Raw genomic sequence first — 27,470 nt, forward strand, 5'->3', positions numbered from 1 at the left:
TGTCGAGGTCAAGCCTGAAGTGCAGTGAGTCTACCCAAACCGCAGAGGGCAGCAATATGCAATTCGACGTTTGCCTGTAGCAAATGCAAAGAAAAAGAAGAAGCTGGTACCAAAAATTCCTGTCCGACCTCAAATGGTCGGCTCAATCAAAACATTTCTTACGGTTTCTACATCGTTGATCATGGTAGGATAAAATACCATATCCTTTATCGTTCTGAAGTGTGACACCATGTATCAGCTATACCGATATCAAGTTACACTACTTACTTTGCATAATATAATCGCGTTTAGAAACGGAAAACACAATACTACATAGGCTAGTTTACGGGTGACCAGGGCCGGAGTGAGACTCATATTGTCCTGGAGTTTCATGTCTTTGACCGGCCCACTTTAGTTCACTACTGACTATATTAAAATAATGTAATTAAAACCTCAAAATATAAGTCTGCAATAGTGCACTGTTCTCTCTTTTTACGCAATGATAATCCTATCTGCCCATTCTGGTATGTTGGGCTCGACTGGAGCTTGGTAACGTTACTGGGCCTGGCTCTTCACTGTTAGCAGCAAACAGAAAAAGTTTGATCCATGAACAGTGGTTTGCAGACAACGTTGTATTGCACGGCCGCTAGGATCTTGCACTGCTCTAAACTACAACGTTATCTTATGCTGGGGACACACTATGGGATTTTTTTTTAATCTTATAAGATTTTCAAACTGTGAGACACCACAAACATGCGGACAAAAAATCCTAGATTTAGCCGTTTTGCTTCTACAGTGTGTGGTCACTCTTAACACACCTCACACCAAGGGAACATCTGATAAAATCTGCGGAACCATCGAGATAATTGGGACATATGTTACCTAGGATTGTCGGAAGGGCCGAAATCGGCCCGATTATCCTGTGGTGTGTCCCCAGCATTACCGGTGTTACGTCCCAACTGGTTCCCAATTTAACTGGTTCCCCAGCTGTGCGTGCACCGATCAGTCTGCCTCTATCACCAGATTCGTCACAAATTCACAAACATATTACTGGCGATTTTCAAGTCGGATCTCATATTTGCCGAATGTGGGCTACTCATAACGTATTTGGAGTTGTCTCTAGGCAATAGCCATACTAACCACGATATCACAGACCCTTAATTACGCCACATATCTTTTGGGGTTACTTGGTTTGGGGTTCATCCAAAACAGCTGGTTACCTGTTAGGGTTACCTTGCCATCATTAGAAGTAGGATCATGTCTATGCCCACGTTTCTATATCATGCAGCGACGATCTAAGTATTACTTTGCAATATGTGGTGTCAGGGTCTGTGATATCGTGGTTAATATGTCTCTAGGCAATATAATTGCCTAGAGACAACTCCAAATACGTGATGAGTAGACTACATTCGGGTAGTGTCTACGGTAACTAGTTGATTCAGAAGAACCAAAACAACATGTTGCCTGAAGGCCAACGTACTTAGTAAATTTGTGACTGAGTCTCCCATGTGCTTCAGTAGCTCGCGGTGTAATGCAACAGATAACAACAACCCATCTGTTTTTGCTCGTGGGATCAAATCCCACTCAAATCTTTTATTTTCTTAGCTTCCATTTATTATGGTGTGAATGGTTGTAATGTAGTGCTCACTACATTTGTTCAGAATATACAATTATGAAATGAATTGATTTCAAAAGATATAGCGAAGAAACACTTAGCCATAGGCTACACAAATCGCATAGGAAACAATGTTTCCATGTTGTTTTACGCATATTTACATTTATGCATTTAGCAGACGCTTTTATCCAAAACGATTTCCAACAGAGAGCTTTACAAAAGAGCATAGGTCACTGATCATAACAACGAGGTAGTCCCAAACATTGCAAGCAGCCAAAACATGAAGCATACATTGTAAAAAAGCTAAACAAGTGCCAAAAGGGAAGACCCATAAGAGCATGCAGTTATACAAGTTACAAATTAAAACAACATGAACCACAAAAAGTGCAGGACTGTACCTGTAGAAGAACAATCAACAGGAAAATATTTTACAGCGAGTACAAGACTTAACTTCGTTATATCTAACCTACAAGAGTAACAAGTCACTCAATAAGAGTCATTGTGATCCTGGAGGAAACTAACTAACAAGTCCAGCCAAGCATTCTTAAGTGCCGTTGTACTCCCGGAACAAGTGCGTCTTGAGCCTTTTCTTGAAGGTGGGGAGACAGTCAGTGTCCCTGATGGAGGTGGGGAGCTGGTTCCACCATTGGGGGGCCATGCAGGAGAAGACCTTGTGTTGGGACCGGGCAGTCTTGAGCGGTGGGACCACCAGGCGGTTGTCAGAAGAAGGTAGGTGACGGGTTGGGGTGTAAGGTTGCAGGAGAGACTTGATGTAGACGGGTGCAGTCCCGTTCACTGCTCGGAAGGTCAGTACCAGGGTCTTGAATCTGATACGGGCGTTGATGGGTAGCCAGTGGAGAGAGATGAGGAGCGGGGTAACATGGGAGCGTCTGGGTAGATTGTAAACCAGGCGGGCCGCTGCGTTCTGAATCCTCTGAAGAGGGCGGGTTGCACATGCTGGGAGACCAGCGAGCAGCGAGTTACAGTAGTCCAACTTGGAGAGGACCAGTGCTTGGACTAGCAGCTGGGTGGAGTGCTCAGACAGGTATCTCCTGATCTTCCGGATGTTGTAGAGAGTGAATCTACAAGACCAGGAGACTGTGGCAATGTGGGCCGTGAGGGAGAGCTCGTCATCCATGGTAACCCCAAGGTTCCTGGAAGAGGATGAGGGGGTCACCGTTGCAGATCCCAGGGTGATTGACAGATCGTGGGAGATGGAGGGTTTAGCCGGGATGATGAGAAGTTCTGTTTTGGCGAGGTTCAGCTGGAGGTGGTGCTCGGTCATCCAGGCGGAGATGTCTGCGAGGCAGGCCTCAATCCTAGCTGAGATCCCCGGATCGGTCGGGGAACGACAGGTACAGCTGGGTGTCGTCAGCGTAGCAGTGGTAGGAGAAGCAATGGGAGGTGATGATTGGTCCAAGTGAGGTGGTGTACAGAGAGAAGAGGAGGGGTCTAAGGACGGAGCCCTGTGGGACACCAGTGGAGAGCTGGTGAGGGTCAGACAGTTTGCCTCCCCAGGAGACCTGGTAGGATCTTCCCGACAGGTAGGATGAGATCCACTGGAGTGCAGTGCCAGTGATGGCCATCTCAGAAAGTCTGTAGAGTAGGATCTGGTGGTTAACCATGTCAAACACTCCAGAAAGGTCCAGCAGAATGATGACGGATGACCTCGAAGCCGCTCTGGCAGACTGGAGGGCAGTGGTGACTGAAAGGAGGGCAGTCTCTGTGGAGTGGCACTCTTGGGGTCAAGCAGGTTGTTCTGAGAGAGAAAGTTAGACAGTTGGTTAGATACAGCACGTTCAATTGTTTTAGAAAAGAAGGGTAACAGTGATACCGGTCTGTAGTTCTGGAGGACGGCAGGGTTAAGGGAGGGTTTTTTGAGTAGAGGGGTAACTCTGGCCTGTTTGAAGGCAGAGGGGAAGGTGCCAGAGGTAAGAAAGGAGTTTAGGACATGGAGCAGAAATGTTATGATGGAGGGGGAGATGGTTTGAAAGAGAGGGGAGGGGACAGGATCAAGGGGGCAGGAGGTGGGGCGATGAGAGAGAATGAGGTCAGAGAGCTCTGACTCGGACAGGGGAGAGAAAGAGTTTAGACATTTAGTTGGGTCAGTCATGAAAAGTGAGGGGGTAGGAAAGGTGGGTTTAGGGAACCGACTGCTAATGTCGGAGACTTTTTCCTCAAAGAAGGAGGAGAAGTCGTCTGCTGTCAGGGTGGGGGGGGGGGTGGGGGAAGTGGGTTAAGAAGGGTGGAGAAGGTAGAGAAAAGTTTGTGGGGGTTTAAAGCGGAGTTAATTATGTTCAGAAAGTAGAGGGTTTTAGCACCAGTTATGTGAGAAGAGAAGGATTTAAGGAGGGAGTGATACTTATCAAGGTCCAGACGGTATTTGGACTTGAGCCATCTCCTCTCAGCTGCTCGAAGGGTGGACCGCTCTTCACGAATAACATCTGTAAGCCATGGGCAGGAGGGAGAAGATCGTGCAGGCCTGGTTGACAGGGGACAGAGAGAGTCAAGTGATGCAGTTAAAGTGGTTAACAGGGTGTCGGTGGCAGTGTTAGTGGGGTGGGACGAGAACTCATCAATGGGAGGTAGGGAGGATGTTACAACAGAGGAGAAATGGTAGGGGGATAGGGAGCGCCGGAAAGTTACGAGGGGAGGGGAAGTAGGAGGAGTTGGAGGGAGAGAGACAGAGAATTGGATAAAGTAGTGATCAGAAATGTGCAGTGGGGTTACAGAGGTTAAGTCAGGTCGAAGGACGTCAGGAGAGACAAGAAGTCGACAGCCTGCGTTCCTTGGAAGTGGATGTTGAAGTCCCCTAGGACTATCAGGGGGGTTCCATCATCTGGGAGGACGCTGAGGAGCATGTCCAGCTCCTCCACAAAGTCAGCTAGCGGTCCTGGTGGGCGATAAAGAACAATTAAGCATGCTTTGATAGGATCAGTTATCATCACATAATGGTGTTTAAATGATTTGGTAGTAAAAGAGAGTGGTGTGGATGTGTATTTAATATGTGGGGAAAGAAGCAAACCTGTCCCGCCACCCCGCCCGGTTGAGCGGGGTGAGTGAGTGAAGGAGTGGTTGACGGAGAGAGCAGCTGGTGTTGCAGTGTTCTCGGGGCGGATCCACATCTCTGTCAGCGCAAGGGCATGAAGAGAAGCATGGGATGCAAACGCCGGGATGAAGTCTGCTTTGTTCACAGCAGACTGGCCGTACCAGAGCACTAAAGAAAGAGAGAGGGCAGGTGGAGAAGATCTGGATGGGTAGTGAAGGTTAGAAGTTGACCGTATATACTTTGTGACATATCCACGTCTACGGGTAGTGTAATGAACAGGAATGCTAAAGAAACACATGGTAGCTATGAAAATGTTCAAGGTAGGATATAATCTAAATATGAATAGGTTGAAACTTATCAGAAGAGGTGATCCGGCCCCCCCGGCGTGGACTCCCGCAAGTAGACTCCCCGTCTTTGTTCGACTGAGTCTTTGTGCGCCGAGGCTGCCAGACGAGGCTGCCTCTTGAGTGCCAGCCGCCTTAAATATGCAAGGCGCGGCTGACAATGACCCTAATTATGTAAACAAAGGCCAGGGTCTCACACAGCACAAGTACCCTGAACTCGATCTCTAGCTAGCTACTTAACTTCACGGCCTGGATGACTGCTGTATTTTGATAGTATTGTCTGGGTTAGCAGCGACGTTCTTAGTATGAATTTTTAATATGTGGTGTCAGAAGGAGCTTTGATGTCGTGGTAAATACGGCTATAGCCTCCAAACAACCCTAATTTGTAGCCTACATTCGGGTAGTGTCTATGGGAACCAGTTAATTCAGAATAAGCCAAATCAAAATGTTACCTGAAGGCCAACGTAGTTGACAAATACGTAACCATTTGGATAACCACTCAGCTGGTATAGCTCGCGGTGTAAATCAACGGACTTTCGGGTGCACGTATTTTTGCTCGAGTACAATCGAATCCCACTTCATGCGAGCCTGCAAATGTTTTATTTTGTCTCCATTTATTTTGTCGCGAATGGTAGTCTAATGTAGTGCGTGCGCACGTAGCCCATAGGCCTACTTTCATATTTGCCGCAGCAAATATGAGATCCGACTTGAAAATCGCCAGTAATATGTTTGTGAATTTGTGACGAATCTGGTGATAGTGGCAGACTGATAGGTGCACGCACAGCTGGGGAACCAGTTAAATTGGGAACCAGTTGGGACGTAACACCGGCCGTCTCGTCGTCTTCATTTGTTGTTTTGAGGAAAAATGTCATTTCTAGAGGTTTTTTTTTTCTGGACTTTTCATTGCCGCCTTTGCGCTTTCTGTAACCATTTATATCTGATGTTTTTTATTTTGAGCAAGGTGCCTGTCGGGGGCGGGTCCAGGGACTCGAAAGATAATCGCGTCATCATTAACCTGCAGGCCCACTCATATGGAAGCAAATCGCGACCAAAATTCAAATGAAAATGCATTTCCAGAAATGCATTTTCCTTTTAAGAATGTGGCAGCAAAATCGTGACCACAATTCAAATGCATTTCAAGAAATGCACAATGAACGAAAAAGCATTCTAAGCGGCGCAGCAGAGTGATGTCAGTAGCCGCTCTTCTTCAGCTCCCTGCTGACCGAGCTACCCATCTTGTTCGGTAGGGGGCGGTGTGTACATCTGCATTGCATTACATCAGAATCAGAAAGGGTTTTATTCGCCATGAAAGTTTGCACAGACAAGGAATTTACTTTGGCGGAAGGTGCATACATTAAACATATAGGAATCTTAAAACTTAAATATGTAGACTATAGTGGGGAATACCGGGTCCATGACCCCTTTGTCCTAGCTTGGCTCCAGACTAACTTTTTTTTCCTAGGAGCACAGTAGCCCCTGACTGAAAATTTAAGGAGCGCAAGCAGAACATTTAGGGGCACACCTTATATTGGCCTGCAATGCATTTATTAATGTAACTAGAGAGAGAGGGTACAATTCAGTGGCAATTTTAGACCTGATGCTGGTAGTTCATGAAGAAAGGGACATCCTTATTTTTTTTCAGTAATTCAATATTTTGCATAATAATAAATAAATGTATTAATTGTTATCCAGTGAAATTAGGCATTTATATTAACAAGGGGGTTTAGAACTTTTGCAAGTCACTGTATTCATGTCACATTCTTATTGGGGTCTGTAAAGGTCTGATCCTAGAATCGCCCCTGGTACAATTTCTGGGGAAATTGTGAGGTGTGCCTGCGTTGGTTGCAGATGGGTCCGTTTTATACTGACATTTTTATAACCGATATACAGCGACGCACCACGTAAGCTTGAGTTTCAATGCATTTTTAAATGTGACATTACATAGGCTACTGTACATGCAAGTCTTAGCTAAATGACTTTAATGTATGATGCGCTTTTCGATCAGTCCCCCGACACCACGACACGATACATGCCAAGTATACAGTAACAGCGCAAACAGAGGCAGGGATACAGTAGCAACGCTAGTGCTAAATGAGTATTTAGTTGCTCGGCTCCATGACACAGGGTAAGAAGGGCTCGTGAAACTGCTCTCCAAAAGAACGAAGGGAAACCCACTTGTCTGGCAGATTAAGACATGTTTGTCCTAGGAACCTAGCGACAAATAGCCTAAACTTTCCAATACTTATAGCTAGGTTTATAGGTACCTAGCGAAAAATAGCCTCAACTTTCCTAGAGTTTTAGCTACGGTACTAATACTGAGGGCTCGCTGATATCGCTGTCATATATAACGTCGTATTTATGCGTCGTTGCTAACGTGTGCTGACGTTATGCACACCCAATAAATTCCAAATTTGTAGGTCGCACATGCGCGAGTGCTTGTAAAAAATGATCGGATTGTCTCAAACTGGTCGCAAAATGCGACTATTTGGTCGCAGTCTGGAGCCCTGTCCTAGCTACCCCTGATTCCTAGCCAATATTCAGTCATCATCATTCACATCAATAAGATCAGACATTTGATTTGAGTAACTTATTTTGTCAATTCATAACCTTCACATTTCTCTTGTGCTCTGAGAGTGTGTGATTGTGTGAGTAAAGTATGTTTCTCCTCTTACATGCTGGTTATGCAGGATAGATATTGCAAACAACTTCACATAATGCTAACCTTACTCTATCAAGTAAGAGTTGCACATTAAATGTACGGCCTAGTTATAACTGCAGTCTTTAAAATGAGATTAGTGATATAGCACGATCTTAAAAAGAGGGTTAGTACTGTTACTTCAGTGATTGACCAACCTTCTTTAATTGTCAAATGAAAAGAACAACACAGGGTCAGACTGGGCACTGAAACTGTTAAGACTAAGACAACCTGGCATAGCATGATATGAGTACTCAGAACATAGATTACACCTATGATAAGCCAAAATAAAAAATAATAATATACAAAATAATTAGTGCTGTCAGTTTAACGCGTTATTAACGGCGTTAACGCAAACCCAAATTAACGGCGTCAATTATTTTATCGCGCGATTAACGCTCTTTTTGGCCTAGCAAACTTTGTAGTTTTTTTCACATGCTGTTGCAACAACTACCGACGTTAGAAAAACTACAACACCACACCGGATCTAGCTAGACCGGAAACAAAACAGGCACGCCAAACACTCGTTTGGCTTGCGAGCTGGCTAAAGAGTAGTAGCAGAGCCCGTTTACGGATATTAGACATTCTCTGGTAGTAGGCTAACGTTACGTTTTGAGTGGTTGACGAGCGCGAGATGCCGAAATGGATGCCAATAAGATTCTGAATGGAAAGTTTGCTTTTAAAAAGTTGCCAAATGGTTCTATTGACAAGACCAGTGATCTGTGTGTTTTGTCGTTGTAAACTGAGCTATCATCGCAGCACGTCCAGTCTGAAATACCACTTGATGGCCAAGCACACAGCTGATGCGAATTCTCTGCCCCCTCGTCAAAGCCAGGCGATTGCAATGTTGTTTTCAATAAAAAAAATATTTGCACAAAGCAATCCGAACCACTTTTCTATGTTGATAAGAGCATTAACATTTGAAAAAAGATTGGGACAAAAAGAAATCAGGGACATTTAGAATAGATAAAAATGTGCGATTATTGTGATTAATCGCGAGTTAACTATGACATTAATGCGATTAATCGCGATTAAATATTTTAATCGTTTGACAGCACTAAAAATAATATACAAAACGGTATAATAAACCTCTAATACACATAATATACATATAATATACAACGTAAGCTACCTAAGAAAAGTGTTACCTACAATTAGTGCAATATTGCTGATGCAACCAGTAGCTGAAAGTGCAACCAGTGGCTGAAAGTGACAGTGTGTAAAGTTACTAGTGAGAAGTGTCGACAGTGTATTAATGTCCATATCAATGTTCATTCAAAAGCCTGATGGCCCTTGTAAGTGATCTGTGTTAGGGGTGGCACAATCCAGCAAAAAAAAAAAAGGGAAAAACATGGTTAGGTAAACAAGTTGTTCCTTGATTGTCTGAAAATGCAGTTTAAAGTGTTGTCTATATCTGCAATGCTATGGTATTATCAAGCCACATAGAACAAAGACCATGAAATCTACCTCCAGTGGGAAGTGTATGTGAGCAGAGAGTGGGGTTATCAGAGTCATTTTACTTGAACAAATGAACTCCAAATAATCCAGATCCATGGGCTGTCGTTGAGGCCTGCTCCAATCCCGACTGCAGTCTGTTGAGAAGATGACTTCTCACTTGACAAAGTTGTAAAAAATATACAGTTATTTAATTATACCATGAACAATTTCTGTATAATAGCCTACATCTTATGCAAATTATAAACTCTTAAAAGCTCTTTGTATCCATTGTAAAATGCATCGCCACCACCAGTGTTTTGCTACATTTACCAGTAGGATAAAGTCAATTGAAACAAGATTATTTTCGAAGGCCGCAATATATCAGACAGACAACCACACATAAACAGACGTCACAAGGAGCCTCTGCACAACCAGTAGCCTATTTTAAAGGAGACATGAAATGCTGTTTTTGGATGCTTTTATATAGGCCTTAGTGGTCCCCTAATACTGTATCTCGAAATTCAGCCTTGATGCATAGTTACAGCCACTACGAGCAGTCCCTCAATGAGCTTTCCTCAAAACTCACTGTTTCTGTGTCTGTAGCTGTAAATGCTAATGAGGAGGAGAGGGGCGGCAACATGCGCTAAAGTTTACAATGGATGTATCGCAATGGCTCGTAGCCCCCGTTGCTGTAAGATGCCTCGAATTTAGCCATTCTCATCTGATCACCCTGGTTTGCAGAGGTGCACACTCAGTCATTTCAATGTGGAGTCAGGCGGATATCGCGAGCCATAACACCAACAGCTTTACGGTTATCCAAATAACAAAGAAGTGTACAACACTGGCGTTACAGCGTTTGTATTCACACACACACTTGATGCCATCTACCTTTACATTAGCGACAGTAACTCAGCTGGCTCGTAACCCCGTTGCTGTAAGATGCTTCAAATTTGCCCATTCTCATCTAATCACCCTGGTTTGCAGAGGTGCACACTCATAATAATTTAAATGAGGGGAAAGGTGGATATCACGCACGCCATAACACCAACAGCTTTACGGTTATTTACGACACAACCTCTCAAAGTTATGCATGTCTGCGCCAAACATTTCAGCCACCACTGTTTCCTTAACTTGAGCCAATACAAAGTTGGCCTTGTTGACCGTCTGAAATTAAATTCTGGATCAGTAGCCTACTCCTTGGTCCAGCTACACACCTCGGACAAGTAGCTAAGTCAACTAACGCTATATCAATTTGTTGCTCACTATATGGTTAGGCTACCTAGCTTGCTACCCTTAGAATCTGGCTGTATCATTAGCTCTGCAGCTATCAGCTGAGGTACTGTCGCTAATGTAAAGGTAGATAGGATCAAGTGTGTGTAAATACACATTCTATAACGCAGTGTATGGAGGACCAAACCTGCCATATTTACAAATGAATGAATGAATAAATAAATGTCCACATCCATGCATTTAGACAGAAATAAACGAATATATATATATTAATTAATGCACAATTGTCAATCAATAGTTACATATATTTTACATTTATGTATTTATTTATTTTGTATTCATTTATGTATTGATTGATTGATTGATTGATTGATTGATTGATTCATTCATTCATTCATTTATTTATTCATTTATTTATTCATTTATTTATTCATTTATTTATTCATTTATTTATTCATTTATTTATTCATTTATTTATTTATTTATTCATTCATTCATTCATTCATTGTTCCCAATATGATAATGAGAGGAGGCCAGTAGGCGTGGAAACTGATGTTCAGACATTGCGATCAATCCAGAGCCATAGATTCAATCTAGGTAACGCCTGGGACACACTGGCTGCGAAGCGCCCTGGAGCGCCACAATATACTACGAATGGCGCGATGCTGTTCACACTAGACGCGCATTTTTCCACGCCGGTCACCAAGCCTTTCACTTTCTCTGAGATTTTCTTTTCTACATGTAAAGCTGACATGTACATAAACATGGCATAGGCTACAGGCTATTTAGGCAACTTGTTGCTCCAACAATAACCGTCGCAACGGCATCCCATTCCCAACATAACGTGGCAACGTTTGGCTTTTGTTGCCGTAGTCTTTGTAAAATATGTGCTATGGGGCATACGACTCCATTTAGGACTAAGCTACTTTTCATCTTCGATGATTAACTTTGTGTCGTCAATCTTCACAAATTTCTCTTCTGCTTGATTGGGGGCTTTATGCCAGATTGTCTATCTCGCTCTTACACAGGACAAATATGTTGGTTTGACAATCAACAATCAAGATTTTTTATTTTAAAATGTTTACGTTTTTATCGGGGTAAACACCTGGGGGGTATTCGTCGTAGCTCGCTAAGCAGTTTAGCGAGCTAATTTTCAGGCTAAAATAAAACACGCCCCTATTTTTGGTTCGTAGAAGCAAGTTTAGATAAATCACCATAGTAACATATCAATTAGCACTAACCTGCTCGAGAGCAGGCTAACTTAAGTGTAGCTGGATAAGCTTGCCACACCCCCGGAAAATAATTGGCAGCTCCCTTTTTGAGAGACCCAGCTGACCAAGGAGATATAGTTCGATTAACTTTCCATACCAATAGAGTTCTTCACGATCGCCAAGATCCTTTATTTCACACGGATGAGTTCTTGTTTGAGCAATATCGATTCAGCTGACAAGGACTCATTTATTTGCAAGACCTTCTTGGGCCGTACATTGCAAATATCACACGCCGCAGCAAGCTATGCTTTATGAGCTTATGCTGCTGTATGTGAATATGTAACGCTATGTTCTAAGAAATGTCTTATCTGTTGTGCCTGTGCTTTTTATGTTTCACTGTGGTAGAGTGGGGAAACGTCATATAGATTCCTTCTTATGTCTTGACGTGAAGAAATGGACAATAAAGCTACTTGAAACTTTTACTGTGCTTCAGACTCTCTGCATAGCCTTCAGGTTTTTCGCGTCAGGTAGGCTACATTTTTATACAGTATAGGCGATGCAGAAAACATTGGCAAAGCCACAGCATGCGTTGGTGTAAGAAAAGTGTACTTGGAGCTTAACCAGCTGATCAATCAATTGATCATATTCCTGGCCATGCCCCAGTCAATGAAATCAAAGAGGGATTTACACATAGGCCTACATGCATATACACATATATAGGGTGATATCAGGTAAAATGGGCCATTTAAGGTTTGGGGATCCCAGCCCTGACAAGTAACAGGGGATTTGATTGCTTTATGGTTGCTATGGTGGGCGGGCCAATAATTCAAACAATACTGCACCAGAACGCTGCATGGTAAGTAGCCTGGCATACCAAATCTAATTAAACTATTATAAGGATGATAAATCTTTTTTTTTTTTTTTTAACATGCACATAAAAAACTGCATATCTGCCTTGATGGCATCAATCACAAATAATGTTGTTAGTTTGGTATATGAACATATTTTTTGAAAAAGTTATGTTTTTCTTGGTGGTCCAATTTACCTTAACCCACTGAGGTAAAATGGGCAACATGGTTTCAGATAAAATGGGCCATCATCTGTGTCACTCACAAACACACATACACGTGTTGGAGTGTGTGTGAGGGTGTGTGTGTGTGTCACACCATGACCCCCCCAACCGTAATAATGGTAGTAGATATTTTATGTACAGTGAGTATGGCGAAGGAGAAGGAAGAGAGAGGAGAGGAGAAAGAGAGAAGGAAAGAGAGAGAAAAGAGAGTAGGAGCAAGGACCAGAGAGGAAAGGATACAATGATAAAACAGGGATGGAAAGGAAGGCCAAACAATTACAATCTGTGGAAAGAGGAGAGGATGAAGGGGGCCTTAGATTAATACATGGAGGGAGAGAAGAAAGGAATTACAGTGAGTGTGCACCTCTTTTTCAAGAGCATGGGGTGTGCCGCAATCAACACTGCAAAGACGCATCAGTGGAAAGGTGACTGGCAGTGAACATGTGTCAGGGCAGAAGCCCTACCTTCCACAGGAGGCAGAAAGGGAGCTTGCTGCCACCCTCAACACATTGGCGCAGAGGGGGTTTCCCTTCACAAAACGTGATGTCTGGCAAGTGGCCTTTGATTTTGCAGCCAAGAACAACATTTCTGGTTTCTCCAAGACAGCAGGGAGGGCCGGATATTACTGGTTTAAGAACTTTCTAAAGCACAACCCAGAGCTTTGGATGTGCAAGCCAGAGGTCCTGTCTGCACGGGCTGCTGGACTCAACAAAGAGGTGGTTAGCCAGTGGTTTAACCAGTATGAGAGCCTTTTGGTAAAGCTGGGTATTGAGGGCACATCGTCACATATATATGGAACTGTGACGAGTCTTGGCTTCAGGATAATTTTTTTTAAATTATGGCACATATGAATGTTTGTTTAATGCAGTTTAAATGTTTTGTGGCTGTATAAGCAACTGTGTTTTAAAAGTAAATTTGATGATAAATTACAATTTCCCTTTGCAGTTTCACTGGCCCATTTTACCTGAACAGCTGGTCCATTTTACCTGAAAATGCTTGTGCCAAAAAAGTTGGCACCGCTGATGTTTCAAGAACTGTAGGGCCTAAATAATTATATTTTATTACATCATTAAAAAAATAGATCAAAAACAGTCATTAGTAATCATAAAAATACATGCAAAAGGCATATATGGTATTGTATTATTGTCCCAAACGATTTACCAAAAAGTGGCCCATTTGACCTGATATCACCCTAGTACATGCGCTTTCAGTAGGCCTACATATATCCTCATAAGTGTCTATGAATTCGTATAAATTATACTCTTTGGCCTTGTTTTTATACTTATTCTGAAAAAGTTGATATCATAATTTTCGCTAGCAAGATCTCATTCAATGATTAATTTCCATTAAGCCTACTGCCAGCAGGCACATTTAAAGAAATGTGATCTGATTGATCGGGGTAATAAGGCACTAAAGATGAGCCATTTTACCAAAATACGCATTTAGTTTATCGTCAATTTTTTTGCCAAGATGCCTGTCTTGCTCTGGCAGTGGTGGCGGTGTTTGACTTAGCCATGATAATATGCTTATGCGTCTTCGTAGAGACTCATTATATTAGTTTGCTCAGATGGCGAGAATATCACCGCTCTCTCTTTCCTCTTTTCCGCCATCATACCGTTAGAAAATCACGGTTTTGGTGATCGACCTTTCCTGCTTTTTGAAGTAGGACGTGCTCGTGCACTTGCCCTGATAAGTTTAGCTAGATTGAAATTAACCACATGATTTGGATGCGGATCAGCCGTCGACGAACCGATTTTTGCGGTTCTCAGTTAGCCCGCTAATGTTAACGGGCTAAAGGGACAATGGATTAGCTTAGCTTCAACTCTTACGACGAACGGGCCCCTGGTTGGCCGGTCAGCATAGTGAAGTTGGGTGTTAAGTGATAGCCCACAACTTACGTAGTAAAATCTTTATAACATGTTTGTTTATCCAAATATCATATATGGTGAATTAAATCTTTATTTTCAACAAGGTCGGCCAGCCTGTCCATGTAGGCTATGTTGTCCATGACAGCAAGGATGGATGTAAGGCTACATAATCGAATACAAAGCGTGGAAAACGATTAGCCAATGGTGTGTCAAATACCGCCTACCTATTTTGATTGACACAACTCATTAACATATTGAGAAGAAGAAATACAGGAATGAATGAATGAATGAATAAATGAATGAATAAATGAATGAATAAATGAATGAATAAATGAATGAATAAATGAATGAATAAATGAATGAATAAATGAAAGAACACATGAATTAATAAATGAATGAATAGATGAATAAATAAATGAATACACAAATAAATACATAAATACATGTAAATTATAAGGTAATATTGATTGACAATTGTGCATTAATTAGTACATGTATTCATTTATTTATGTCTAAATGCATGGATGTGGACATTTATTTATTCATTCATTCATTCATTTTTAAATATGGCAGGTTTGGTCCTCCATAGCAGTGTTGGCTTCGTTGTTATGTGGATAACGTTCTGCTGTTGTTGTTATGGCGCGCGCGATATCCGCCTTTCCCCACATTGAAATGACTGAGTGTGCAGCTCTGCAAACCAGGGTTATCAGATGACAGTGGGCAAATTCGAAGCACTTACAGCTACGGGTCTACGAGCCATTGCGATACATCCGTTGTAAACATTAGCGCATGGTACAGCTGTTGGACCGAATTCTCACTCCCCCGCAGAATCCCACTCCCCTACGCGTGAACGCGCATTGCCTTCATAGCGTATTGCTAGTTGCAGTTTGACGAACCAATGCGATAAGCCTAAATTCCCTCGTCTTAGACTTTGAGGAAACTGTCAGTAGGATATTTAATTCATGTTTCATCAAAATACAAGTTTTTGCCGATACGATTTGTATGTCATTCTACTCGTAAAATCCAAATGATTCACTCACGAAAATAGACGTAGTTTGGAGCTACACTTGAAAACCATGTTGAAGTCGATGTTATCCTATTATCGGAATGAGGGTAATATGTGAATTATGTGCGACTGCTGTTATGTCACTGTCTGGTTAAAGCGAGCATTCTTCTTTGTATTCATTTGTACACATCACTTTTAGTAGAACTATTCACTTCTGATTCTTGATTACGTTGTACTTGCTGTTATAGGCTACTTACTTAATGCACTATATGCCAATTGTAATATAATCGTCTGTTACATGAGTATAGCTACATTATTTTACAAATGTATATAAAAAGGCCCCTGCTCACGGGTCCCTCATACCAGAATTCAACTCCTATTTCCCTCTCAGTAAACTACTTGCCACACAACTGTTTTGTGTTTACAATCATATCCATTATATAGATCCTGCTTCCCACAGCCTTGTAAGTATCTTCTAACTTGCAATGTACAGTGCTTGGTTCTAGTACCTGATAAAGCCAAGCCTGGACCTTCCCTTTGTGAATGGCTAGTGGAAAACATCTAATAAATGATGACATTTTGATTGGTGATTTGATTTCTAAACAAAAAACTATAATAACAAAAAGTAGAAAAATATAGTTTTCACAAGTTTGAGGCTTGACCATGACAACAGGTCAGGGATATACGGCAGGCAGCACAGACATATTCCTCTCAGTTGGATTTTAGCACAACAGATATGGAACCTTCTGAGGCAGCTGTCACAGCCAACCTGCGATTTTGGATAAACATTAAGATTAATTTGTGGAATGATAATGAATGATCAAACATTAGGAATGGCAAAAACTGTCACTGTCAACTATAATAACATGACCACTTATACAAAGAAATACCAATGCTTCATTATAAATGTTTCTAGTAGTGAAAACATTATTGTATTCAATACCAGTTGACAAGCTATCACCCAGTTAGTGTCACCATCCAGGTTGTCCTCATCCCCCGTATAGTTGGGGTGTGATCTTATAGCCCCAAGATATGGGGGAGGGGGGGAGGGATTTCGGCAGGTATGAAAAACAGTGTTGCCAAAATCCTACTCCCCTTTTAACTTTTACACTTATGCAACTAGTATCAAAAGCTTTTTATGGCACACTCTACAGGGCATGAGGAGCCACCAAAATGATTTTTGGGGGTATCAGATCTTACAGTCCCAAAATATGAGGGGGGGAGGATTTCGGCAGGTATGAATAACAGTGTTGCCAACATCCTACTCCCCTCCTAACTTTTGCATTTTTGCAACTAGTATTAAAAGCTTTTTATGGTACACTTTACAGGGCATGAGGAGCCACCAAAATAATTTGGGGGGGTGTCAGATCTTACGGTCCCAAGATATGAGGGGGGGAGGATTTCGGCAGGTAGGATGTTATCCACCATCATCCCTGTGCCCAAAAAGCCAAGACCAACAGGACATAATAAAACTCTTATTTAAATTATCCCTTTCTTTCTTTTTTTCTACCTTTTGTTAAATATATCTTTATAGTTTTTTGTTTAAAATAAATGTGATGGAACCAATCAAAGTTTCATCATTTATTAGATGTTTTTCACTACACAAAACTAGGCTGTGGGAAGCAGGATCTATAAAATGGATATGATTGTAAACACAAAACAGTTGTGTGGCAAGTAGTTTACTGAGAGGGAAGTAGAAGTTAATTTCTGGTAGGAGGGACCTGTGAGCAGGGGCCTTTTTATATAGCCTACATTTGTAAAATAATGTAGCTATACTCATGTACCAGACAATTCTATTACAATTGGCATATAGTGCATTTAGTAAGTAGCCTATAACAGCAAGTACAACATAATCAAGAATCAAAAGTGAATCTACTAAAAGTGATTCGTACAAATGAATACAAAGGATGCTCGCTTTTACCAGACAGTGACAGAACAGCAACATCATTCACATATTACCCTCATTACGATAATAGGACAGTGTTGCACAACATTGACATCAACATCGTTTTTCTAGTGCAGCTCCAAATTACGTTTATTTTTTTGAGACAATCATTCGGATTTTACAAGTAGCACGACATACAAATCGTATAGGCTCTCAAGTGCAGCACAACATAACTTATATTTTAATGAAACATGATCTAGCCTACTGACAGTTTCCTCAAAGCCTAAGACGAGGGAACCTAGGCTAAACATTGTAAAAATCGCCTTGGTTTGTCAAAACTTCAACTAGCAATATGCTAGGAAAGCAGTGCGCGTTCATGCGTAGGGGAGTGGGATTCTGCGGGGGAGTGAGAATTCGGTCCAACACCGCCTCTCTCCTCCTCATTTCGCATTTAAAGCTACAGACACAGAAACAGCGTGTTTTGAGGAAAGCTCATTGTGGGACTACTCGTAGTGGCTATAATTCTGCACCAAGGCTGAATTTCGGGAAAGAGACTTGAGATACAGTATTAGTGGACCACTAGGCCTATAAGAGAACATCCAAAAACAGCATTTCATGTGACCTTTAATGATTGCATAAAGTAGCCCACTTAACATTGTTTTCCAACTTGTGACCACTTATAAAATTCCAATTGGATACTGAACGTCAACCTCCAGCTAGCCTACCCTGTTCTTCCCATATTAGTAAGTGTTGACATTAGCAGCGACCACATGAACTAAATATAGAACTTAAGAAACTCGGGGATGCAAGGTGTCTTTCATGTAGCCTATGTAGCTAGGTTAACTATAAAACTTTATTGGCATGTTCCATTATGTAATTAAACTGTAATTAACCCACCTGTGTCACTGATGCGTTCGCCTCTGGCAAATATTTTTCTGCTCCTGCAAATATTTTTCTGCCACTGCTTTTATTTTATATAATATAATTATTGACCCTAATTTGACTCCATAGGCCCACCGGGAATTCTCCTGGTGCTTCAGATTAGCCAATACGGGCCTGGGGTGACCACCATCAAAGAAAACAAATGTGGGACAATTCTACTTTTGTCCAGGACAATGTGGGCCATGTTACCAAAACTAAAACATAACCTGAAACAGTTATATAATGTCTAGCTCTATCTAACTTAAAACCATTTGTATCATGCTTTGTTGTAACATAACATGTCAGGGAACACAAATCTCCGCTCCAAGGTCATTCTGACAGCCGTCAGACTATCTTTTCAACCATTGGATAGGATTTGAAAACGGCTGTTGTTGGCTATTACTTCTGACGAAGCGCTGTTAAAATGTGAAAAACTACGTCTCAAAAGAATAAATAAATGCTTTCTTAAAAAGGCAAAAGAACGCATGTATGTTTCTTAGTACAGTGTTTCCTCTAGGATTTTTCTTTGCAGTGGGGGCAGGTCTGTCCGATTTTGTACAGCCCTATTTCTGATACCGTGGCGGCAGAAATTTAGCCGTGGCGGGCCGCCACGGAAAAATCAACGTAGCGGAAACACTGTAATATGATCATTAAAACCAACAGACTGATGAAAATGCGGGACATTTTCTCAATATGTGATGTGCGGGACAAGGGGTGAAAATGCTGTGCGGTACAACAATACAATATTTTGCTCACTGCTCGACTTTGTCTGTTTCAGATGGTTGAGGAGGGCAGGTTAGCGGCTAGTGTTTGTTTGGGGATGCTGTGTGTCCTGGGCACCCTTCCCGGTTCGGGTGCTCAGGACCTCCAAGAACCCGCCTTAGACCTTCTAGACTCCCCAGGTGAGAGTGCGTTTAAGCCACAAAGCACCCTCTCTGATATAGGGTTTGCTTCAGTCAGTTCCTTCCGTGGCCCCGGCAACAATGACTCCCGTGGCAACAAGGAGTTGCCAATCATCCTTTGGTGGAGCTCTGGCCTTTTCCCTCACTTTCCAGGTGACACGGAGCGCATAGACTGTGCCACATCCTCCTGCCTGGTCACACGCAACAGAAAGGTAGGACAATTCGGACTAAATGCAATGATTGGACTGGCTACTTGTTTGTCTTCCCGGCAGTTGTCAGGCAGCACGTTCATGTGTTTTGGAGGGGTGGGATATTTTCAAATTCCAGCTAAAATTGCTAGCTTTGCAAAACTTACCTACCATGCCTTTAAACAAAGTTACATTTTCTCGACAGAGGTCAGTGACTTTGACTTTCACAAAATGTGACAACCATATTACAGATGCATCTCAATAAATGTGAATATCATCAAAAAGTTGATTTATTTCAGTAATTCCATTCAAAAAGTGAAACCCCTATATTATATAGATTCATTACACACAGACTGATATATTTCAAGTGTTTATTTCTTTTAATTTTGATGATTATAATTGACAGCTAATGAAAACCAAAAATTCAGTATCTCATCAAATTAAAATATTACTTAAGACCAATTAACATATATATAGTTTTAACACAGAAATGTTGGACTACTGAAAAGTACAAACATGTACAACACTCAATACTTGCTTGGCCTTTTGCATGAATTACTGCAGTAATGAGGCGTGGCATGGAGGCGATCAGTCTGTGGCACTGCTGAGGTGTTATGGAAGCCCAGGTTGTTCTGATAGCGGAATTCGGCTTTTCTGCATTGTTGGGTCTGGTGTCTCACATCTTCCTCTTCACAATACCCTATATATTCTCTATGGGGTTTAGGTCAGGCGAGTTTGCTGGCAGGCAAAGGGATACCATGGTCCTTAAACCAGGTACTGGTACCTTTGGCAGTGTGTGCAGGTCCCAAGTCCTGCTGGAAAATGAAATCCGCATCTCCATAAAGCTGGTCAGCAGACGACTGCACAGACCTTGGACCTGAGAAAACACAGTGGACCAACACCAGCAGATGACATGGCACCCCAAACCATCACTGACTGTGGAAACTTTACACTGGACCTCAACAACTTAGATTATGTGCCTCTCTTCCTCCAGACTCTGGGACCTTGATTTCCGAATGAAATGCAAAATTTACTCTCATCTGAGAAGAGAACTTTGGACCACTGAGCAACAGTCCTTTTTGTCTTAAGCCCAGGTAAGACGCCTCTGACATCTGTAGTTCAAGAGTGGCTTGACACAAGGAATACAACAGTTGAAGCCCATGTCCTGGATACATCTGGCGTGGTGGCTCTTGAAGCATGGACTCCAGCTGCAGTCCACTCCTTGTGAATCTCCCCCAAATTCTTGAATGGTCTTTGTTTCACAATCCTCTCAAGGCTGCGGTTATCCCTGTAGCTTGTGCACCTTTTTCTACCACATTTTTTCCTTCCATTAAAATGTCCATTAATGTGCTTGGATACAGCAATCTGTGAACAGCCAGCTTCTTTAGCAATGACCTTTTGTGTCTTACCCTACTTGTGCAAGGTGTCATTGATCGTCCTCTGGACAACTGTCAAGTCAGCAGTCTTCCCCATGATTGTTCAGCCTACTGAACCGAACTGAGAGACCATTTAAAGGCTTAGGAAGCCTTTGCAAGTATTTTGAGTTAATTAGCTGATTAGAGTATGACACCATGAGTCTTCAATATTGAACTTTTTCACAATATTCTAATTTTATGAGATACTGAATTTTGGGTTTTCATCAGCTGTCAGTTATAATCATCAAAATTAAAAGAAATAAACACTTAAAATATATCAGTCTGTGTGTAATGAATCTATATAATATAGGAGTTTCACTTTTTGAATCGAATTACTGAAAAAAAAAAAACTTTTTGATGATATTCTAATTTATTGAGATGCACCTGTATTTCTTACAGAATTGAATTGAAATGTCAGTTTATAGCAATCTTAATATTGAACTTCTTATGCATGGAAGGTCAAGTTGTATAAGCGCACAGCTTCAATTATCTTCTACGGGACGGACTTCCGAGCGTACGAGGCACCCCTCCCCCGCCTCCGCCACCAGACCTGGGCACTGTTCCACGAGGAGTCGCCCATGAACAACTACTTCCTGTCTCACGCACCGGGAATCCGCCTTTTCAACTACACTGCCACCTTCCGGCGGGGCTCGGACTACCCCCTAACCTTGCAGTGGCTCCCCTCGCTAGAGTACCTGCTGCAGCCCGTGGCCGTGTCTCTGGAGGAGAAGAACCGTTGGAGGAAGCAGGGTCTGGCTCCAGTGCTCTACATGCAGTCCCACTGTGATGTTCCCTCTGACAGGGACAGATACGTACAGGAACTCATGAAGTATATCAAGGTAGGTTTCTCGCTAAGGAGTGTGGATTGCGCAAAATCTAGAAAGAGAGCTCAGCAAGATCATTGACATTTGGTGTGTTAGTAGACATGTTGTGCAATGTTCATTTTAAAGCTGTGTGTATAACTCTTAATGTCTTGCTAATTTGTGTCTGTCTTTTTCTGACTATTCTTTTTGTTTTACTTTCCTGTCCTTTCTCTCCTCTCACAACACTCTTTTGTTGTTCTCTTCACCCAATTTTCTTCCACTTCTCTCTTCACTTCTGTCTCTCCTCTCGCTTACGATCCATTCCACCCAGGTGGACTCATACGGTAAGTGTTTAAACAACAAGGCCCTCCCGGAGAGCTTAGAGGACACAGCCACAGCCACAGGTGAGGACGCCCGCTTCATGGGCTTTGTGGCGCGCTACAAGTTCCACTTGGCACTGGAGAACGGCCTTTGCCACGACTACATGACGGAGAAGCTGTGGCGTCCGCTGCACCAGGGCAGCGTGCCTGTGTACCGTGGCTCACCCTCCGTGAAGGACTGGATGCCCAACTCCTGCTCCGTCATCCTCATCGATGACTTCCCCTCACCCAAGGACCTGGCTGACTATCTGATAGCCCTGGATGAGAACGACAAGGAATACGTGAAATATCTAGACTTTAAACACCCCAGCCGTGTTACCAACTCTCGTCTTCTAGAGGCAATAGAAAGCAGGGAGTGGGGCGTGAATGACATGAGCAGGCCCAACTACCTCAACGGGTTTGAGTGCTATGTGTGTGACCAGGACAACGCTCGATTGGCAGCCGAACGGGCCTATCGAAAGGCTCCCAAGCAGAACCAGACCCCTAAGCCAAAGATGGCCAATAACAGGCACATGGGGTGCCCTCTCCCCTGCCCGGGGTACGGCGACCTCCAGGATATCCCTGTCAATGACAGGTATGTGGAACCACTGGCCTTTGAGCCAATAATTTGCATCTTGTGAATTGTCCATTACATTTCATAGTATTCCTAATTTTAGCAGTTAACCAGTATGTGTTTGTGTGTGTGTAGCTGGCTGCAGATGTGGCCACAGGACTACTGGCAGAGCCTAGAGCAGGCTGAAGGGTTGGAGTCACTGATCAGACACAATGAGTCAAACCCCGAGCTGCTATGGCACCACATCCAGGAGATTTCCACAAGGATGGCTGGGGGCCAACACTGACCCTGACTGGGGATGCTTAGCACCTGGAGTGCCTTCAATGTACCACAGAGTTTGCACTGTTCAAGACTGTTTTGTCATACAGGTTAGGCAAAGTCAAGTAAAAAATAAGTACATTATGCCTAATGGTGTGTTCCCACCAAAAGCATTTTTTTTTTTGCACTGCAAGATATATTTTTGCTTTGCGTTACTTGCGCGATTTGCCTTTCTCTTCGGGAGCAAACCGTTTTTTTTCGTTGTCAACCATGTCCGAAATGACTACCATGGCCACCGCCATCAGTATTGCGACAGTTGCCATGCCAATACTACTTCTCAATCAAGTAATGCCAGGCAATACTACTTTTTCGCTTACCTTATGGCATTTATGTCATTTAGAAGACTAAAGTAAAATAATGAAAACCTAATTTTATGTCGTGAATAATCAAATTAATCTGCTGCGATAATTGAAACTTTCGATTTATGAATGCGCTAGATTGGCTCCTACCATAGACTGTAGCCGCAGCCGGCTGACTTGAAGCAGTGAATTCTAGTTAGACTTTTTGTCCGACTTGAGACAGCGTTAAGGCTAGGTCACTGTGACGTATCCATCAAAGTACCGTGAGATCAATTTGAGAACAGCTGGGTGTGTAGCCGAGCACATTTTCTCAAGAGCAACTGCACAGGTTCTAATGACAACACAGCTATTTCATAACCAGACTAACACACAACAACTTTGACGGGTTTTAGTCTGCCTCTTCGGAAAGACAAAGTTTAATTGAGTTCTGGTTGTTATCAATATGCAGGTTGGAGAAAGAGTTTAACATAGCCCAATACATTAAATGACAAATTTCAGTGCACTGGTTTGTGCAAGTTCTTATGCGAAAACAATTAAATTTGCAACCATGCAGTTAGTCAGCGATAAAGTATGCAAACAGTGCTTGATCGGCCATGACTGACGTCAACGCATCAAACCACAAGAAGCAGGAATGTCTGACTTTAAGGAGGCGTTTTTAATTCCTCCCCGCAAGCGGCAACTCTCGCCAGTTGATTCATGCAGCCGCAGTTGATGTCGAACGCACCTATTATGACGTCACTCATTGGTTTGTGAAAGCCCGTTTTGAAGCCTCAATTTTTTCCTGGTCGCCATCTTTGTTTTTTGGAGCCAGAAGTGACCAAATTTGGACGAGAGGGCGGAGTTGGGAAGGGGCAAAGGGCGGGAGAAGCCAAGGACACGATGCACGCCCACCTCGCTAACAGCCTTTCTCTTCTATGCCCTTGGCTAGTAGACCTATCAATCAAGCCATCCACCCCGCCAAATCTACGGATCTTTGAGGCCTAATATCTACATAATTATCTAATTATTTTCCGATGGACTACCAGGACACTGATAAGAAGGGAATTTAGCTAATGACACCATAATTAAAATTGTGAAAATGTTTTTTTACTTGAATGGGAGTCATCCCCTAGTGACCATCGGCGGTATTGCACTTTAAGACCCATTTTTCAGCCCTGGAGGTTGCCCCTTGGCTCACGTTGCTCCATTTGAGCGCATGTGCACGACTACCACGGCTGTGTGCGCGCACTGTGTTAAAAATAGGCAGTTCAGGGGCTAGACGTTTTTTCTGGGGCACGTGCCCAAGTATAAATCTGCTGTGTCCCAGTAAAATCTCAAATTTGAGTTTTAACAATTTACTTCATTAGTCACCCATTAATTTAGATTGATAATCCCGCGAAAAAAGAAGAAACACAACACTCTATCCCAATCAACGCTTGTAATATCAACACAATTTAATCTAAAACACAAACTAATGCGTGCCCGCAGAATTCCATGTTTGCGTGCTCTTGTGTGCTGAATTCCGGCACAGAATTCCAGGTGTCGGCAAGCAAGTCAGAATTGAGGTAGGCTTAGAAAACATTACAAAACTAAAGAAAGTAATGGGCCTATCGATCATATTATAGACTCTCTTAGACTCAAACATAAAAACAACATGAGTCCGAGTCCATTACTAAAAGCTCAAAAAACGGTATTTGCGCTAAAATGACTTCGATTAAACACGGTAGCGTTTATTACACTACAATTGTAGCTGCAGTGCGGCCATAGACAAACAAAGAATAGACAAGGAGGTCAAATACTAGCCTGGTCCTAACCAGACCCTCGTACATTTCATTTGTACAGAGGGTCTTGGATCGCTCCAAGCGTTAACTTCCTTAAGGGCGGGTACTCTGTGGAAGTTTAAAACTATTGGATTTGCCTAGAGCCACTCTGATCTGCCATAACCAATCGCTAGTGTTCGTGTTTGCCAATTCCTTCACCACTATTGTAACAGAGCTAGCTGCCGTAGCTGGAAAATCAAACGTATCCCGAACCCTGTGGGGGAGGGCCACAACATCATGGCCACCAACAAAACTCAGCAAGGATTGTTATTGCTCCGGCTTTAATTTATGGATATTCGGTAGTGTTTCCACAACGGACCGAATAGCTTCGCTCGCATCTTTCTCCGCCGCCATGACTGAACTACAACTCAAACTAGCGCACAACGTCATCGTTCTCAGCCACTCCCTCTGTTCGCTCTGTTCGCTCAAATATACGTGTTCTGCATTGTGTAGAAATCTGAAGCAACATGCCAAAACGTTGTTACACTTAAGCTTTCAAACAGAAAGCTGTGCAGAAAGCACTCACTAGCAGCAACAGATCTGTAGCACGCAAACTTGGTTTGTTGAAAAGGCAATTAGCGAGTGGCGAAGTCAGCTACCTCGCTTCGATGAACCATCTGGTGCACTAACATGTATGTTATGACAAATCGCCAAAAATGCAATCTACCAATGAACATTTGTAAGTTTAGGACAGCTATGTGTTGAACCCAGTGTTCAAATTTTGTCAGAGGACTTGGTGTCCGCAGGTGGAGTAACACTTATCCACAGGATCTCCTCCATGCCAATTATGGGACCTCCCCAGCTTCCCTGAATTCAACACTGGCTGGATGTCTATGAAACATATTGGTCAAGGAGTTAATGTGCAAATTAGACATTACGTTAGACGTTACGTTTACATGTCAGGAGTCAGATGGCTGAGCGGTGAGGGAGTCGGGCTAGTAATCAGAAGGTTGCTGGATCGATTCCCCGCTGTGTCAAATGACGTTGTGTTATGCAAGGCACTTCACCCTACTTGCCTGGGGGGAATGTCCCTGTACTTACTGTAAGTCGCTCTGGATAATAGCGTCTGCTAAATGACTAAATGTAAATGTAACATGTCAACAATTGTGCAATACAAACAAATACGTTGAAGATGTTGACAATCATTTAAACTCATGTATTACCGAATCTATTTGATAAAACATGACTACGTATTCATATTTCCTTTTGTAAAAATCATTTTATTGGTTTTGTAAGAAATGAAAAGTAAAGGAAAGGAAGGAAACCATTTAGTAGTTACAATAGGTTCTTTTGTATAAGAGAATAAAATGCTCCCAACTACCCACACATTATACAGTCAGTTCACAGTTCTTTAATTGTGGCGCATGAAAGATACGTTCTTTCCTTCATAGTTTTACCAGAGCAGGACTGACAATTGTAACAGATGTAAGAATAAAAATGTCATTATATCTATGTATACTGTAATATGACCTGACTGTGAAAACCCCTTTAAGCCAAACAATGATGCATATATTCAACATTGTAACCCAAGTGAATCCTTTCCGGCTGTTAGTGCCCATTGAGAAAAGGAGGTGATGGAAGGAATCGAGGGAAGAAAGCAGGATACGAGTGTCCAGACTCAGCCAGTAACTTTGGAGTAGCAGGTCTCACAATGGACCTTTTTACCATGCAGGAACATATTGTAAAGCAGGTCTCCCATTGCACAACCACACACGCCACACTGAAACCAGCAAAATCAGCAAAACGTTATAGCACAGGATAATACTACTACTTACATTTACTAAATAAAGCTAAACCTTGCATGTACTATATGTCAGCATACAGCTTCTTGTGAAACTGTTTTTTAAATATTCTTTCTGATTTAAAATACTTCTACTGTATATAATTTCATGTAATATTTCATTTGACATGAAATCTTAGACCTAAAATGTGTATAAACCATGAATAAGTATATACAGTATATTACATAAATAAAAGTAGACTGCTGCTATTATAAAGATCTGTGACAGCCTGCAATACCTTGAAGCAGCTAGGATGGCAGGAAATGTTGAGGTGATCGATCGTGATTTTGGCATCGTCACCCACCAGTTCACCACAGTAGGTACAGGGGGACGAGGTGGAACCCCTGGGAAGGCATAGAATATTGATGGATAAATGGACTAATTTACTGATCAATCTACAAGTTTTCAACTTTTTTTTGCGTGAATGATAGACAAAAGGTCTGATAACTTGTTGGTGGCCAACAGTGCTTAATTTGTAAAGTGGGAGGCCCCGGAGCACAGAGGGGGGGTGGATCCGGCGACTCAAAACTGGGGTTGGAGGTAAGGGAACAATAAAAAAGTACACTGCCTACGCTTCTATTCCCTTTGCCCTTCAGCATGTACATGTTTGCCCCTTTTGTGCTTTGTAGATCAGATATGCCTCCACCCAAGAAGAAGAAAGGGGACATACGAAGCTTTTTCAAAAAGCAGTGTAAGTCAGGCTAAATAACCAGCCACACT

At 42.4% G+C, this 27,470-nt stretch overlaps 2 protein-coding genes across 7 annotated transcripts in view; one reads left to right on the forward strand and one right to left on the reverse strand.

Annotated features, from left to right (window-relative positions):
• On the forward strand, window positions 1-27,319 carry pofut4 (protein O-fucosyltransferase 4). 3 transcript variants are annotated; one of them, XM_084697334.1, is made up of 6 exons: window positions 1-184; window positions 19,091-19,214; window positions 19,368-19,426; window positions 21,276-21,656; window positions 21,952-22,574; window positions 22,689-27,319. In XM_084697334.1, exons 1-6 carry the CDS (start codon window positions 134-136, stop codon window positions 22,837-22,839), a joined length of 1,389 nt encoding a protein of 462 aa, XP_084553460.1. In that variant the 5' UTR covers window positions 1-133; the 3' UTR covers window positions 22,840-27,319. The 3 variants fall into 3 exon arrangements, with proteins under 3 accessions (XP_084553460.1, XP_084553458.1, XP_084553459.1); XM_084697332.1 differs by having other exon boundaries at window positions 19,091-19,426; XM_084697333.1 differs by lacking the exon at window positions 1-184 and adding an exon at window positions 2,193-2,323 and having other exon boundaries at window positions 19,091-19,426.
• The window catches only part of znf185 (zinc finger protein 185 with LIM domain), a 95,198-nt gene continuing 93,896 nt past the window's right edge, over window positions 26,169-27,470 (reverse strand). For all 4 annotated transcript variants that reach the window (XM_084697328.1, XM_084697331.1, XM_084697330.1 and 1 more), the window contains 2 exons: window positions 26,989-27,094; window positions 26,169-26,689 (listed from right to left, as the gene is read on the reverse strand). In XM_084697328.1, coding sequence (XP_084553454.1) covers window positions 26,588-26,689; window positions 26,989-27,094 — 208 coding nt within the window. In that variant the 3' untranslated portion in view covers window positions 26,169-26,587. The remainder of the gene's footprint in view (window positions 26,690-26,988; window positions 27,095-27,470) is intronic.

The sequence above is a fragment of the Hypomesus nipponensis genome, chromosome 1 (genome assembly GCF_054491055.1).
Source record: "Hypomesus nipponensis isolate SF chromosome 1, ASM5449105v1, whole genome shotgun sequence".
NCBI lineage: Eukaryota > Metazoa > Chordata > Actinopteri > Osmeriformes > Osmeridae > Hypomesus > Hypomesus nipponensis.